Raw genomic sequence first — 17,808 nt, 5'->3', positions numbered from 1 at the left:
CCCCCCCCCCCCCCCCCCCCCCCCATTCCGATAAAATGACTCTTCTCTCTCCCACCCATTTATCAACTTCTGAAATGTGAGAGTTCTTCCGGGTGTCCTGTCTGCTGTTGCCTTTAATTCTGATGTTCTCCATTTCACTGCAGTTTTGGATGCAGATTAACCCTCATCATAAAGGTCATCACAGCTGTCAGATCATCTACTCCATATAAATGATGGAAAAAATTACCATCTTCAAGTGAATTTCAATGCAGAAATTTCCCCATGGACCAAAGCCTTTTGAATCCAAAATCTAATGGCAGATTTGCTCAATCATTGGTCATATTCTGGGTGTAGGGGTGGATTATTTTCCCATAGCTCCAGGCAGGGGCGTAACTAGAAATGGCTGGGCCCCATAGCAAACTTTTGATTGGGGTCCCCCCTTCTCGACCAACCACTATGCCAATAGCCCACTCAGCTCTACACAGGTTCTGTACACCATATAAATTACACTGCAGTTATATTAAGTGACTTACAAGGGACGTCTTCTCACATTAGAGTTGTTTCCTTTTCATTTTCTTCTCCATATACCCTGGGCCATTATAAGAACTCCGAGTCACGAATCCACAGAATCTGCCAGACAGACAAATTAGGCTCTGTGTAGACAGCTTATAGATTGCCCCTTGTTCAGTCCTCCATATAGATGGCCCTATGTGCATCTACTATAGAAGAGACCCTCCCTGTGTAATCCATGTATAGTAGATGACACCCTCTGTGCATCACCTATATCAGGGGTAGGGAATCTCTGCTCTCCAGCATCTGCAAAACTACAACTCCCATCATGTGTGGACAATCAAAAATAAAGCTGTAGTTTTGCAATAGCTGGAGAGCCAGGGTTCCCTATCACTGCCGTACAGTATATGGGCCCCTTTGTGTAGTCCACCCCTAGTGTAGTTCCCCTTATAGATGCCCCCTAGTCCTCTTCATAGATGGCCCCTCTGTGTAGTTCCCCTTTTAGATGGCTCACATTCCCCATAAAGGTAGCCCCCAGTGTTGTCCATTCCCGTCCCTCATATAGGTAGCCCCCATTGTTCTCAATCCCCATCCCGCATATAGGTAGCCCCCAGTGTTGTGCATCTCCCCTATCTGTAGCCCCCAGTGTTGTCCATTCCTATCCCCCCCATATAGCCCCCAGTGTTGTCCATCCTTAGCCCCCATATTGCCCCCAGTGTTGTCCATCCTTAGCCCCCAGTATTGTGCATCCCCATCTCCACATAGTCCCCAGTATTGTGCACCCCTAGTCCCCACATAGCCCCCAGTATTGTGCACCCCTAGTCCCCACATAGCCCCCAGTATTGTGCACCCCTAGTCCCCACATAGCCCCCAGTGTTGCCCCTCTGATTAAAAGAACAAACAAACACATAACTCACCTAACCACACGCTCCCCCGTCGGTCGCCGGTCTCCTCTTCTCTCTGCCTCCGCCCGATGAGCAGCCCTCTGGTGAAGTCCTGGCAGCGTCATCGCTGAGCACTCAATGTGCGCCGCGGCGGCTGGCACTTCCGGTACTAAGAACACAAACCGGAAGTCCCAGCCGCGCGGGCGCACACTGAATGCTCAGCGATGACGCTGCCAGGACTTCACCAAAGAGCTGCTCATCGGGCGGGACACTCTTGTGATTGCAAGCAGAACGCTTGCTTGCGGTCACAAGAATGATTGACAGGGCGGGAAGCCTATGGCTTCTCGCGCTGTCATTTAGAACACTGAACACCCGGGAGGCCCGGGAGGCCGCCGGGTGTTGCAGGCGGTCATCTTTGGGGGGGGGGGGGGCCGAGGCCACGGGCCCCCTGATGTTAGGGGCCCCGTAGCAGTTCCACCCCTGGCTCCAGGGATGCACACCAAGCTTGGGCTCCCCCCCCCTCAAATTTAACCATGGCCGCACTAGCATGGTGTTCATAGTGCAGGATAGATAATGTCATATGATGTAGCAGTTCTTCCATTTTAAATTTAGCGCCTAAATAACTTAATGGAGGCGCCATCATCTCTGCTCCCTGCTGTCTCTACCTGTCACACATAAGGCGGAGCTTCCTGATCTATCTCCATAGCAACCATCTCCAGGGTGACACCCAATGTAATGTCATTCTATGGTGCTGGGCTGGGTGCTACACTATGGAGGGTTGTGATATGTTCAGCATTTTTTTGGTAGGAATTTTTTTTCCCCTTTGAAAATGTGTGTTTAGTTTTTCATCTTTCTTTTTTACATTTGGAGAGAGAAGTCATCAAGGGGTTAAAGTAGGAGTCCAACGAAATCCAGAAGGGACAGGAAGGCAGGGGGGTGCGGGAAAATAAGCAAACGCGCCTATCCTTGCACCCCATAGTGACGCTCCCAGGTCCAGCTGACAGCCGCACTTCCAGTTGCTTGTCTTCTTATCTGCTTAGCCCATAGGTCTCCAAACTGCGGTCCTCCAGCTGTTGCAAAACTACAACTCCCATCATGCCTGGACCGCTTAAGCTTTGGATTTGGCTGTTCAGGCATGATGGGAAATGTAGTTTTGCAACAGCTGGAGGTCCGCAGTTTGGAGACCCCTGGCTTAGCCAATCAGTGACAGCGACCCAATCACTAACTGGCTGAGCGGGCAATCACTGAGCTTGGTGCTTAACGTTGCAGCTGGAAGAGCCAGAAAACAACATCTGGCGGCCATCAGTGGGACTACGGAGGCTTTAGGACAGGTGGGTTTATACTCCCCTGCCTTTATACATGTTTTTTAATTTGGTGGGACTTCAAACACTGGACCCCAAAATGTATTTAGGCACTAAATGAAACGCCTTTTCTTTGCCACATCCACACTACTCCCATAATCCTGCTCTCTATGACTGGTCACTCTGTACCCACTACTCAAACCAGGAAGATTAAAATTTAAAAAAAAAAGTCACATCTAAAAAAATATTCACGGGTTGAATACTTTCATAAATAGAACTTAGACCAAAAATGGGCAAAAATCCATTTATTCACCTAAAAATAGGCGCAAAGCCCTTGATAAATTTCCCTCATTGTGTGAACAGGGTCTAACAAGACAAATGGAAGCAGCTGCTAGTATGACTCCTCCTCATGGCTGTCTCCTCATCAGATGTGGTGGTGGTGGTGGGGAGGCCCAGCTGAGTGTAATAAGGCATCAGGTGGAGGATGGCCGTGTGATGGGTATAAAGCTCAGCCTCCTCCATCCTCTCCTTGTGTGACTTGTCCTGCAGTTAGGATGGAGCTGTGGATCAGGTGGAGTTGGCTCTTAGTGGTTCTGCTCTATGGACCAGGCTTTAGCAGCTCCTTGGTTAGACCCCGGCGCCAGTATGACACTTGGTGGAGGAGTAACCAGGCTGGATGGGGATCTTCTAGAGGACTTGGACAATCTTCCTCTAGACTGGGCTCTCCTAGAGCAAACCCTTGGTCTCAGTCTCACTCAGTCTCTGGTGTTGGGTCTCCGAGAAGTCTTCAGCCTGTATACGGATGGGGCTCCAGGAGTCTTGGAGCAGAGTATCAGTCCCGACAGCTTGCACTACAACCCTCATCCTCCCCTATCAGTGTGCAGTGTGGTGAGGACAAGATGGTGGTGATGGTGAAGAGAGACTTCTATGGTAATGGTAAGCTGGTGAGGCCCTCAGACCTGTCCCTGGGTTCCTGCCCCCCTGGAGCTCAGACTACTGAACCCAATGTGATGTTTGAAGCTGATCTCCAAGACTGTGGGAGCAGCTTAGAGGTGAGTGATGGGAGGAACCCTGTGAAGCTTATGGTTGTGTACTATGATCCTCCATATTGATTCTGTTCTGTCTATACATCATGGAATCTCCTACTGGCCATTTGTAGTATGTGATAACTCTGCCATTCTTACTATGTGCCAGTGATGGCCGCATCTTGTATGTTAAGTTGCTTATGTTCCCCCCCCATCTCACCCAATGACCGATCTGTAAATCTATGATGTCTCCACTGATGAGATGCTTGATATGATCACTTGGACTTCTAGGTTTCTTATGTTTTAATGATATCTTCAGTAATTTAGCTGTGATCCTCCTCTTGGTTATATAATAATTTCCTGCTGTTTCTTGGTCTCCTGTTTCCCCTATGTAGTAACTACAACTCTCACTGTATGAAATGGACACTTGTTATAGTGTGACCTTTCTTCCAAATGACTCCAGACTGGCTGATCTACAGTGTCAACCTGCGCTACACCCCCAGCTCCCCCAGAAATGTGCCCATCACCAGGTTCAACTCTGCTGTGGTTCCCATCCATTGTTACTACCCGCGGTGAGCCTATACCATGGCGTGCTCCATACCATAACATCTGCACATAATGTGTGCAGTCTTAGGAGATGTATTACTTGTACAATGGCTGTTTACTTCTATTTTCTGCACTAAACCAGTCTTGAGTCGTCTTAAGGCCCTATTCCACCAACAGATCTGGCGACAGATTATCTGCCAAAGATTTGAAGCCAAACCCAGGAAAGGATTTGAAAAAGAGAAATCCGGTCTTTCCTTTATGACATGATCTCTTTTTATAGTCTGTTCCTAGCTTTGGCTTCAAATCTTTGGCAGATAATCTGTTGGTGGAATTGGGCCTTAAAGTGTTAGTGGGTTTACGTGACATGAGGGGAAAGTGAGTACTGACTATACCTTTATTAGGAATCTCATTAAAAACTGTATGTGACAAGTCAGAGGCCAGTCGGTGTATACCTCTGAATCCTCTTTGTGGATTGTTACACCAAAACAAACCAAGAATGGTTGTGAATCTGGCCCACCCACAACTGCACAAGTCTCTCCTGATGACCCCAGCATCTCTAGGTGAAATACATAGACGTAAGACCCACTTGTGTAGTTGTGGGTGAGTTTTAGTCATGACTATCCTTTGTGGGTTGTTGCTTTAAAACAGACTGAGGATTCAGAGGCTTACACGGATCAGCCTATGCGTTGTCAGAGATACTGTTTTTAATGATCAGTTTTAAATACGTGAGTCTGACAAATTTTTCCCTCTCGCCCTATGACGGCACCCATGGAGAGGTCCACCTCCCGCTCCTCTGGACAGGAAACAGTTCACTGGATCCATAAAAGAAGAGACCGCCCCTTCATCGCCAGTTCTGTTTCCTGTCCTTTGGAGCAGGAGGCAGGAGGTGGTTCTCCCACCTCTCCAAAGGATCCATCATAGGAAGAGGGGAATGGGGCAACCGGCTTACCTACCTTACTGCCGACATCCCCGGCGGCGTAAGTCTTCTAACGAAGCAGCTGCCAAGACTGGCTCTCTCCCCAGCACCTGTCAGATGGACGACCTCCGGATCCTCCCTGGCTCTCCGGTCAGCGGCCACGCGTCCTCCGGTAAGCAGGCGGTCCTAGCACTTCCGGGTTGCGGGACGCGCGCGTCGACGTGGTGACGTCACGTGCGTCTGACGTCCGGGGACGCTCTGACTGCTTCCGGGGAGGGGTTCCGGCGGGGCCGTGCTCTTCCGCGCCACAGGCTTGGGGCCTGTCAGGTGAGCCTATCCTGGCACGATCCGGAGAGGGTGTGCTGGCGCGCGGCGGAGGGGAGGAGCCAGCCATTCCTTGGCGCCGGATTTAAAAAGGGGAGCCCAGCAGTCATCGAGGTGGCGTCCACGCTGAGCAGGTATTTCAGCAGGCTTCTGGCTGTGCACTCTGCATTTTCAGCACGTTCCCGGCTGCCAATCTCTGCATTCAGCACGCTCCGTGCAAACTCTGCAGACACATCTACTTCCAATGGAAGAGCGCGCAGATAATCCTGAGACCCCTTCTGAGACTCAACCGGTATGACAGGGGCTAACTTGGTACCCTCACAATATTTATGATGCTTTGAGATATTTACACATAGTATGTATATTTTTTCTTATAGATGAAAACATCCCGTACTAAGTCCAGGGAATGTCCTGTGTGTGACAGGAAGCTGAGTAGTCACAATAAGACATTATGCAGCTCCTGTCGTAATAGGTTCCTGGAGGAAGAAACACCATCCTTCATGAGGGACATTAAGGAGCTTATTAAAGGGGAAATTAAGTCATCCCTTCCCTCACAGACCCTAGTCCCCGTGGAGACTGGAGAATCCTCCAGGTCTGAACCTAGGCCTGGTCCCAGCACGGTGGCAGATGAGGAGGATCCTATGTCCGAGACAGAGGATTTTGGTGAGGAGATTGGTACCGAGTCTCACCAGTCGGAACCTTTAGAGTCCAACATAGAAGAGGTTGATCCGTTAGTCAGTGCAGTAAGACGCACTATGGAACTAGAGGACAGTCCTGTGTCCAAGACTGTACAGGACAGAATGTTTCAGGGCCTTACCCCAAAGAAGAGAAAGGTATTCCCTATCCACCATACTATTAAAGACCTGATTAAAAGAGAGTGGAACAACCCAGACAGAAAGTTCTTCGTGCCCAGGGCAATGAAGCGCAGGTATCCCTTTAATGAAGAGGAGACAGCTGTTTGGGATAGAGCCCCTAAAGTGGATGCACCTTTAGCGAAGATAGCTAAGAAAGGGGTCCTGCCTTTTGATGACTCTGCTACCCTAAAGGACCCTATGGACAAAAGAGCAGAGGTCTACCTTAAAAAAGGTTGGGAGGCAGCTGCTGCCTCTTGTTGCGGCCACATCTGTAGCCAGATCTATGGACATTTGGATTGAGGAACTAACCGCAAAGATTAGGGACGATGCCCCTAAGGAAGAATTATTGGCTGCCCTCCCCAATATTAGCCAGGGAGCCAAGTTTCTATCGGAAGCCTCAGCAGATACCTTAAAACTAAATGCCAAATTTGCTGCCTTATCCAACTCTGCAAGGCGTACAGTTTGGCTAAGGGACTGGAAAGGGGACATTACTTCAAAGGCAAAACTATGTGCCGTACCCTGTGAGGGGGAATTTCTCTTTGGTTCCACCCTTGATGCAGTCCTTGAGAAAGCTTCAGATAGAAAGAAGGGCTTTCCAGTGGTACCCCAGCCTCCCAAAAGTAATTATAGGGGCAGAGGTAGGGGTGGTCAGCGGGGAGGCCCTTCAGGTAGAAGGGAATGGAGGACCTCTAGAAGGGGTAGAGGGCTGTTGTTCAATGCTGCTGATTCTGCCAAAAAAACCCAATCCCCAATGACGCCAGGCCCCGGTGGGTGGTCGCCTTTCGCTATATAGCCAGGAGTGGGATAAAATATCATCCAGTAAGAATATTTTGAACACAATAAAGGATGGTTTAAAAATTTCGTTTGTGTCCCCTCCAGGCAGTAGATTTGTCACCACTCAATTCCGGGATCCAGAGCGTCAACAGGCCATGGAACTTGAGGTGCAGTCTCTCCTGGATAAACAGGTATTGGTCGCTGTACCAGCGGAAGAGAGGGGAGCAGGCTTCTACTCCACTCTCTTCCTGGTCAGGAAGCCAAATGGTACCTTTCGTACCATAATTAATTTAAAGCCCCTTAACAAGTTCCTTACCTATGAAAAATTCAGAATGGAAACTATATCTTCAGCCATTCTGAATCTTTCTAGAGATTGCTCCATGGCGACCCTTGACCTCAGGGATGCGTACTATCACATTCCAGTTCACCCAGAACACCAGAGATTCCTCAGAGTTGCGGTGTGGTTCAAGGGCTCCTTCCTCCACTTACAATACAGGGCCATGCCTTTCGGTATTTCACAGGCCCCCAGAATATTCACAAAAGTTATGGCAGAGGTGATGGCACATGTAAGGGAACAAGATATCATCATTGTTCCATACTTAGATGATTTTCTCCTGGTGGCTGATTCTCCGGAGATCTTACAATCTCAGATCACACAGGCGGAAGTCATTTTTAAGAAATTAGGATGGGAAATAAATGAGGAGAAATCAGTCAAGACCCCTTCTCACACCTGCCAATTCTTAGGAATTCTCCTAGATTCCCGTGTTCAGAAATGTTTCCTACCTGCTAGTAAAGTGACCCAGTTACTGACTAAAATAGAACACCTCATGTACAGTCAGAGCACTACAGTCAGAGAGGCCATGTCAGTTCTAGGTCTAATGACCTCTTGCATTCCCGCAGTCCCCTGGGCCCAGTATCATTCCAGAACACTGCAGACACAGATCCTCTCTCAATGGGATAGATCTACAGACTCCTTAGACTCTCTGTGTTCTCTCTCCACAGACAGTACGTTCCCTAAGTTGGTGGACCCAGAGAAAAAATCTGGAAAAGGGGGTTCCCTGGGTACGCTCAGATGAAGTCATCCTAACTACCGATGCCAGCCCTCGGGGCTGGGGAGCCTACACAACAGACATCATGCTCCAGGGGTTATGGAAGCCAGAGGAAGCTGCCTTGTCTCAGAACGTCAGAGAGCTGAGGGCAGTCTTCATGTCCCTATCCCAGGCCCTACCCCTTCTAAGAGACAGACATGTAAAGGTCCAGTCAGACAACTCATCGGTAGTAGCGTACATAAATCACCAGGGGGGCACAAGATCCAGAGAGCTAATGAGAGTCGCACACTTCATCTTCAGACTGGTAGAACCTCATCTCTCCTCCCTCACAGCACTACATCTAAAGGGGTCAGAGAATGTAAAAGCAGACTACCTGAGCAGACACCAGTTAAACCAGGGGGAGTGGAGCTTGTCAGTAGAAGTGTTTCAGCAGATCTGTGCCAAATGGGGTCTTCCAGTAATAGATCTCTTCGCCTCCAAAGCGAACAAAAAGGTAGAGAGGTTCTTCTCCCTGAGCCCATCAGACAACCCGATAGGGATAGATGCGCTAGCCCATCCTTGGAATCAGGGACTCCTGTATGCCTTCCCCCCCCGTTCAGGATGATCCCCAGAGTTCTCAGGAAGGTCAGGCAGGACAAAGCGCTGGTCATCATGATAGCGCCATTCTGGCCGAGGAGGGTGTGGTTCTCTTGGTTGAGGGTCATGTCAGTTACAGATCCCTGGGTTCTACCAGAGACTCCGGATCTTCTCAGTCAGGGTCCAATTTACCATCCGGAAGTCAAGAATCTCCACCTGACAGCATGGCTATTGAGAGGCAGATCCTCATAGACAGGGGGCTTTCAGAGCAGGTCATCACCACCCTCCTGGCCAGTAAAAAGAGTCACATCAGAGATATATCTTAGAACTTGGAGAGCATTTTGTAGGTTTGTAAACAAACCCATTAATGTATTAGTTCCACCAGATATCCCAGTAGTACTAGATTTCCTACAGGAAGGTCTAAATAAGAGATTAAGGCCTAGTACTATTAGGGTCCAGATTTCAGCTCTTAGTTCCCTCTTTGACTTTAAACTGGCGGAACATCCCTGGGTTAGGAGGTTCATGAGGGCAACAGATAGAATCTTCCCTTCCATCAAGCCCAAGCTCCCACCGTGGGATTTGAATCTAGTTCTCTCCCAGCTAACAGAACCTCCGTTTGAACCCTTAGCAGATCTCTCCATCAAGATTCTCTCTCAGAAGTTAGCCTTCCTTCTAGCTATTACCTCGGCCAGGAGAGTAGGAGAAATATCAGCTTTCTCCATTCAGCAACCCTATATGTCTATTAGAGAGGATAGGGTGATACTGTCTCCAGACCCAGCCTTCCTTCCCAAAGTAGTTTCTGATTTCCACAGATCCCAAGAAGTGGTACTCCCCTCATTCTGCCCCAACCCCTCTAATGAGGGGGAGTCTCGTTTTCACTGTCTAGATGTCAGGAGATGTCTTATTCATTATCTACAGAATACAGAACAGTGGAGGCTTTCCAATAATATTTTAATACTCTTTCAGGGAAAGAATAGAGGGAAGGCTGCATCTGCCCAGGTGATAGCTAAGTGGATTAAGAACACCATTTCCTCTGCCTATATAACCGCAGGTATCGAAGTACCATCAGGGTTCGGAGCTCACTCTACCCGTTCAGTAGCCACATCCTGGGCAGAGAGAGCCTCAGTGTCTATTGAGCAAATATGCAGGGCTGCTACGTGGAGCTCCCCCCATACCTTTTTTAAGCATTATAGGCTCCAGTTATCCTCTCAAGAAGACTTAATCTTTGGGAGAAGGGTATTGCAGGCAGTGGTCCCACCCTAGGCGTAATTCCTATTCTAGTCTCCATGGGTGCCGTCATAGGGCGAGAGGGAAAACATGAATTACTAACCGGTAATTGCTTTTCCTCGAAGCCCATGACGGCACCCGCCTAATACCCTCCCTAATATTGTATATATTGACCTTACACTAGTAGTAAGACTTTGTATTGAGATAGTCATATAAGAAGTATTATATGATATTAAACTAGTAGAAGTTTTAAAAAAAAAAAAAAAAAAAAAAAAGAAATGAAAATATATTGATTTTCCAAAGAAGATTTAGATATGCTCCTGAGTTTCCTTGGTAACGAACTGGCGATGAAGGGGCGGTCTCTTCTTTTATGGATCCAGTGAACTGTTTCCTGTCCAGAGGAGCGGGAGGTGGACCTCTCCATGGGTGCCGTCATGGGCTTCGAGGAAAAGCAATTACCGGTTAGTAATTCATGTTTTTTTTTTTTTTTTTTTTTTTTTTTTTTTCCCCCTTCACATACATGACAGAGCCCTGGAGTCACAGATGCAACCACCAATACACGTGTGTTTGCTTACTGTTTTCCACTTGCTGCCTGTGCTATTACACAGCAGCAGGAGAAGTGCCCGAACGATCTTTGGATTGTTTGGGCTGCCCACAGAGGTTGGGGATATGCCTTGGACCATTGCTGATATGATAGTGGTCTTTCATGTTGAAATGACACTATCACCTTAACGGCTGAACATGTTCTTCTAAAATCTCATTACACCAATGATTTCTGGCAGGAATCTTTTAAGTATGGCCAATAATAGCTTTGTATAATGGGGGTTTAACTTGCACAAATCTTCAATAGGGTAGAGCTAGCATTAGGCTGAGGCCCGCATACCTATACAATGCATGAATTCAATAGCTTCATTTGTAAACCTTTCTTGCCTAGACATGGTAATGTGAGCAGTAAGGCCATCAAGCCAACATGGATCCCATTCAGCAGCACCGCAACTTCAGAAGAGCGGCTGGCCTTCTCTTTGCGTCTCATGACTGGTAAAAAAGCTTTCTAGTACTAGATGGTTGGTTCTGAGTCTCCTGGCCTATACTAATACCCCAACATCTTCTCTCCAGCGGACTGGAGTGCTCCCAGTCCATCGCTGGTCTTCCAGCTTGGTGACATGTTCTACATAGAAGCCTCTCTGGACACTCAGAACCACGCCCCGATGATCCTGTTTGTGGACAGTTGTGTGGCCACCATTACCCCAGATGTGACCTCAACTCCTCGCTATGAGATCATCTCTAACAATGGGTGAGTTACTCCCATCAATACTGTCCAAGTCTTCATGGAACCTATTGTCTACAGCTCATCTCTCCTACAGGTGCTTGATGGACGGGATGCAAGAAGATTCCTCTTCAGTCTTTGTTTCTCCAAGACCTCAAGCAGACACGCTTCGCTTCATAGTGGATGCCTTCAGGTTCACAGACAGTGCCGTCTCCCTGGTAAGCACCCACAGTCCATGACCAAAATTTAGTACCCGCTCAAATCGTTCCTGGATTCACCATATTTACGTGTAAGACGCCAATATATAAAAACTTAACAATAGTTGCCTCTATTGGATATGACCAGGGATAAGCGAGTTTACAGTACTAGAGAAGCACTTGGCCAGTCTAGACTGCTGGTTCGTCAGCCTGCTGACTTTGAACTCTGCCTTGAAACTCTGGATCCAGTCCTCCTGGCTTTCTAGGACTGTATCCAGCTTTTCCACACACCTGGAGAGGTGCAGCACGGAGTTCAGAGGCAGCAGGCTGAGCCAATGGTTAAGGCTAGCGACGCGTTTCCCTAGTACTGTAAATTTGGTAATCCCTAGCCATGACTTGTGTCTTAGTCCCTTTATTTAAGGTATGGGTCTCCAAACTGCAGCCCTCCAGCTGTTACAAAACCACTATTCCAATCATGTCCAGACAACTAAAATCTTGGATTTGGCTGTCCAGGCATGATGGGGAAATGTAGTAGTGCAACAGCTGGAGGGCCGCAGCTTGGAGACCCATGATGGAAGGCTTTGGCCTGAGTCTCTGGAAACTGACCACTGCTGTTTTTGTCCTAGATCTATATAACCTGTTCCCTGAGAGCTGCTGCCATTGACCAGACCCCTGACCCAGTGAACAAGGCCTGCTCCTACAACAAGGCCTCCAGCAGGTAAGGCCCTGTATAGAGAACCCAGGAATAGTCAATTGTTGGGCCACTCTATTGATCCTCAATCTCTTCTAGTTGGACACCTGTAGAAGGCACCAGTGGGATCTGCCAGTGCTGTGCCACCGGGAACTGTGCTTCTCCTACAGGCCCGAGATCAGCATGGGGCTCGTACCTTGGGAGGCCAAGAGGACTTGGGAAGAGAGATGTTGGTGAGTAACCATGCATTGTATTGAGTGCTAGAAGGACCCAGTCTACTCCTGGTCATTCCGATGTGTGGTCTTTAAAGGGGTTACCCAGCTCTACAAAAACATGGCCACTTTCTTCCAGAGAGCCACACCCTTATCTCCAGCTAGGGTAGGGTTTTGCTGCTCGGTTCTATTGAAGTGAATGTAGCTTAATTGCAAACTGCACCTGAACTTTGAGACGAGTCGTGTTGTCTCTGAAAGAAGTGGCCATGTTTTTGTAGCGCCGGCTATTTCTGTAACAATCACAGATCAGTTTGAAGACTACTGAATATTCACAGCTAAACTCAATGTGACATTGCTTCCTCTGACAGGTTCTCAGGTGGAGGAACACAGCCTGGCCACACTGGGTCCTCTTCTAGTGACTGGAGCGAAGCCTGACCAGGGGTCCAGAGCAGGAACCGCCCAAGCTTCCAGGATGGGTGCAGGCCAGGAACCTCTCCAGCTGTGGGTGCTGGTGGCCATCGGATCTGTCTCTACAGTGGTTGTTGCTGTTGCTCTTACTGTGGTCGGAAAATGTCTTCTGAGGAGACTTGCTAAAGAATCTGTGTAGAAATAAACATTTTGATAAAATCCTTGTCTTAGTCTTTGAATTGGGAAATGCATGAATGGGTTGGATGATGTAGACTTAATACACCTTCTGCTTTCTATATGGTGCTATCGAAGAGGCTCTGCAGATTCCTGTTTCTACAGACTTGTAATAGAGCTGCAGTATTCTATGGGATTACACTGAGACAGGGAAGGAGAGGTTCTGTCATATGGAATCCGTAGTTCCTGGTGGCTCTGGGTAACAATTATACTTTGAGGTGACTTCAGAGACAATCACTTAATCCCAGGTTATATTTATGGGTGGGTTCACAAATTCACATTCCTGTGATAAAGTATGATCTATATATAGGAGATTAGACTCTCGGGTGGGTTTGCACTATGGAACCTGAATAGAGAATTTCTGACGGATTCCGTAGCTTGTTCATGGCCGCCTTTCTGACAGCTCTATAGACTCTCTTCTATGGGAGGCCCGATTCAGCCATGTCAAGTCTTTTATCGGAATCTTCCCCCCCCCCCCCCCCCCCCCCCCATTCCAATAAAATGACTCTTCTCTCTCCCACCCATTTATCAACTTCTGAAATGTGAGAGTTCTTCCGGGTGTCCTGTCTGCTGTGGCCTTTAATTCCAATGTTCTCCATTTCACTGCAGTTTTGGATGCAGATTAACCCTCATCATAAAGGTCATCACGGCTGTCAGATCATCTACTCCATATAAATGATGAGAAAAATTACCATCTTCAAGTGAATTTCAATGCAGAAATTTCCCCATGGACCAAGGCCTTTTGAATCCAAAATCTAATGGCAGATTTGCTCAATCATTGATCATGTTCTGGGTGTAGGGGTGGATTATTTTCCCATAGCTCCAGGCAGGGGCGTAACTAGAAATGGCTGGGCCCCATAGCAAACTTTTTATTGGGGTCTCCCCTTCTCGACCAACCACTATGCCAATAGCCCACTCAGCTCTACACAGGTTCTGTACACCATATAAATTACACTGCAGTTATATTAAGTGATGTCTTCTCTCAGAGTTGTTTCCTTTTCATTTTCTTCTCCATATGCCCTGGGCCATTATAAGAACTCCGAGTCACGGATCCACAGAATCTGCCAGACAAACAAATTAGGCTCTGTGTAGACAGCTTATAGATTGCCCCTTGTTCAGTCCTCCATATAGATGGCCCCATGTGCATCTACTATAGAAGAGATCCCCCCTGTGTAATCCATGTATAGTAGATGACACCCTCTGTGCATCACCTATATCAGGGGTAGGGAATCTCGTCTCTCCAGCTTCTGCAAAACTACAACTCCCATCATGTGTGGACAATCAAAAATAAAGCTGTAGTTTTGCAATAGCTGGAGAGCCAAGGTTCCCTATCATAGAAACATAGAAGATTGTCGGCAGAAAAAGACCACTGGGTCCATCTATTCCGCCCTTTTAGTATTTTCTTCCTTATTATCTTAGGATAGATATATGTCTATCCCAGGCGTGTTTAAATTCTGTTATTGTAGATTTACCAACCACCTCTGCTGGAAGTTTGTTCCAGGTATCTACTACTCTTTCAGTAAAATAATATTTTCTTACATTGCTTCTGATCTTTCCCCCAACTAACCTCTCACTGTGTCCTCTTGTTCTTGAGCTCAGTTTTTTACTAAAAACACTCCCCTCTTGAACCTTATTTAGTCCCTTAACATACTTAAAGGTTTCAATCATGTCCCCCCTTTCCCGTCTTTCCTCCAGACTATACAGATTCAAATCCTTAAGTCTTTCCTGATATGGTTTATGCCTCACACCCTCCACCATTTTTGTAGCTCGTCTTTGGACCCGTTCTATTTTATCAATGTCCTTTTTTAGGTGAGGTCTCCAGAACTGGACACAGTATTCCAGATGTGGCCTCACCAGAGCTCTATACAGCGGGATCACAATCTCCCTCTTCCTACTGGTTATACTTCTAGCTATACACCCCAGCATACGATTTGCTTTCCCCACCGCCTGGCTGCACTGGTGACTCATTTTAAGGCTTTCAGAAATCATTACCCCTAAATCCTTCTCTTCTGAAGTCTTTTCCAACACAGTACTGCCGATGTGATACTCGGATAGAGGATTCCTCCTCCCCAAGTGCATTATTTTACATTTGGAAACGTTGAACTTCAATTTCCACTGTTTGGACCACGTATCTAGCAAAGCTAAATCATTTTCCATATTACTGACACCTCCAGGAATATCCACCCACTTTTGTGTCGTCAGCAAACAGACAAACTTTACCTATCAACCCTTCTCCTATGTCACTTACAAACATATTAAAAAGAATAGGACCCAGAACAGACCCTTGTGGCCACCACTTGTAACCAGTCTCTGCTCGGAATATTCACCATTAACAACAACCCTCTTATATCTATCCTTCAGCCAACCACAAATCCACTGAACTATCCAGGGATTTAGTCCAATTTTCTCCAACTTCTCTATCAGCTCTTTATGGGGAACTGTATCTGCGGCTTTGCTGAAGTCCAGATAGGCGATATCCACAGCACCACCTTCATCCAGCACTTTTGTGGCATAATCAAAGAAATCAATGAGATTAGTCTGACATGATCAGCCCTCAGTAAAGCCATGCTGGTTTGGATCCATCAAATTGTTGATTCTTAGGTGATCCATTATCTTCTTTTTTAGAAGAGTTTCCATCATTTTCACTACTACAGATGTCAGGCTCACTGGCCTGTAGTTACTGGGCTCTTCTCTATTCCCCTTCTTGTGGATTGGTATAACATTGGCTGTTCTCCAATCATCCGGGACATCTCCTGTTAGCAGGGATTGGTTATACAGATCTGTCAGGGGGGCAGCAATCACAGATCTGAGTTCTTTAAGAACCCTGGGATGGATCCCATCTGGACCCATCGCCTTATTCAGCTTTAAACGGGCAAGTTCCTCTGCAACTTCAGCCTCTGAAAATACTGGAGCCGAACCCATATAGCTGGAGGCAATGTTGTGTCCAACCATCCTGTGATTGTGAAGGCCGCCTTCTGAAAACACTGAGCAGAAGTAACTATTCAAATAGTCAGCGACCGCCTTATCTCCATCAATAAACGTATTCTCCCCATTACTTATTTTAGTAATGCTGCAGCCATTCTTCTTCTTCTTCCTGTCACTTATATATCTGAAGAAGGTTTTATTCCCCGCAGTAACAGATTTTGCCATTTCCTCTTCTTTTGAGGCTTTAGCAGCATTTATAATCTGCTTTGCCTCCTTCTGTATACTTTTATACGTCTCTCTGTCAGCTTCATTCCCAGTCTCCTTATACTTCCTATACGCTGCCTTTTTTCCTTTTACAATGGCCTTAACCTCTCTAGTAAACCATAATGGATTCTTCTTCCTTTTACTTTTGCTAACTTCTCGTACATATAGTCTAGTTGCCTTTAATATGACATTTTTTAATTCTGCCCACTGAGTGCTCGCTCCCGATGTTTTATCCCACCCTCTTAATTCTTTATCTAAATACTCCCCCATTTTATTAAAATCTGTCTTCCTAAAATCCAATACTCTTGTTGTAGTATGGGATTGGACGTAGTCAGTTTGTACGTCAAACCATAGACACTGGTGGTCACTGGTGGTATCCCTGCCGTACAGTATATGGGCCCCTTTGTGTAGTCCTCTTAGATGACACCTCTGTGTAGTTCCCCTTATAGATGCCCCCTAGTCCCCTTCATAGATGGCCCTTCTGTGTAGTTCCCCTTTTAGATGGCCCACATTCCCCATAAAGGTAGCCCCCATTGTTGTCAATCCCCATCCCGCATATAGGTAGCCCCCATTGTTGTCAATCCCCATCCCCCATATAGGTAGCCCCCAGTGTTGTGCATCTCCCCTATCTGTAGCCCCCAGTGTTGTGCATCTCCCCTATGGGTAGCCCCCAGTGTTGTCCATTCCTATCCCCCATATAGCCCCCAGTATTGTGCATCCCCATCCCCCCCATATAGCCCCCAGTGTTGTCCATCCTTAGCCCCCATATTGCCCCCAGTGTTGTCCATCCTTAGCCCCCATATAGCCCCCAGTATTGTGCATCCCCATCTCCACATAGTCCCCAGTATTGTGCACCCCTAGTCCCCACATAGCCCCCAGTATTGTGCATCCCCTTCCTCACATAGCCCCCAGTATTGTGCATCCCCAGTCCCCACATAGCCCCCAGTATTGTGCATCCCCAGTCCCCACATAGCCCCCAGTATTGCGCACCCCTAGTCCCCACATAGCCCCCAGTATTGCGCACCCCTAGTCCCCACATAGCCCCCAGTATTGTGCACCCCTAGTCCCCACATAGCCCCCAGTATTGTGCACCCCTAGTCCCCACATAGCCCCCAGTGTTGCCCCTCTGATTAAAAGAACAAACAAACACATAACTCACCTAACCACACGCTCCCCCGTCGGTCGCCGGTCTCCTCTTCTCTCTGCCTCCGCCCGATGAGCAGCCCTCTGGTGAAGTCCTGGCAGCGTCATCGCTGAGCACTCAGTGTGCGCCGCGGCGGCTGGGACTTCCGGTACTAAGAACACAAACCGGAAGTCCCAGCCGCGCTGGCGCACACTGAATGCTCAGCGATGACGCTGCCAGTACTTCACCAAAGAGCTGCTCATCGGGCGGGACACTCTTGTGATTGCAAGCAGAACGCTTGCTTGCGGTCACAAGAATGATTGACAGGGCGGGAAGCCTATGGCTTCTCGCGCTGTCATTTAGAACCCTGAACACCCGGGAGGCCCGCTCGGCCGCCGGGTGTTGCAGGCGGTCATCTTTGGGGGGGCCGAGGCCACGGGCCCCCTGATGTTAGGGGCCCCGTGGCAGTTCCCCCCCTGGCTCCAGGGATGCACACCAAGCTTGGGCTCCCCCCCCCCTCAA

At 47.9% G+C, this 17,808-nt stretch overlaps 1 protein-coding gene across 1 annotated transcript; it reads left to right on the top strand.

The window, feature by feature from the left end:
• Window positions 1-3,326: 3,326 nt before the first annotated feature.
• On the top strand, window positions 3,327-12,274 carry LOC138785238 (zona pellucida sperm-binding protein 3-like; the record flags this gene model as incomplete). The annotated part of the gene is given in 7 exon segments (XM_069960946.1): window positions 3,327-3,730; window positions 4,136-4,271; window positions 10,900-11,003; window positions 11,082-11,259; window positions 11,330-11,450; window positions 12,056-12,147; window positions 12,220-12,274. Coding segments are annotated over 7 exon segments (843 nt in total), but the record flags the coding sequence as incomplete, so codon positions are not given.
• Window positions 12,275-17,808: the final 5,534 nt, after the last annotated feature.

Source organism: Dendropsophus ebraccatus, chromosome 1 (assembly GCF_027789765.1).
Source record: "Dendropsophus ebraccatus isolate aDenEbr1 chromosome 1, aDenEbr1.pat, whole genome shotgun sequence".
NCBI classification, from domain to species: domain Eukaryota; kingdom Metazoa; phylum Chordata; class Amphibia; order Anura; family Hylidae; genus Dendropsophus; species Dendropsophus ebraccatus.
Note: the sequence above shows the minus strand (reverse complement) of the source record. Positions and strands in the feature narration are given on the sequence as shown.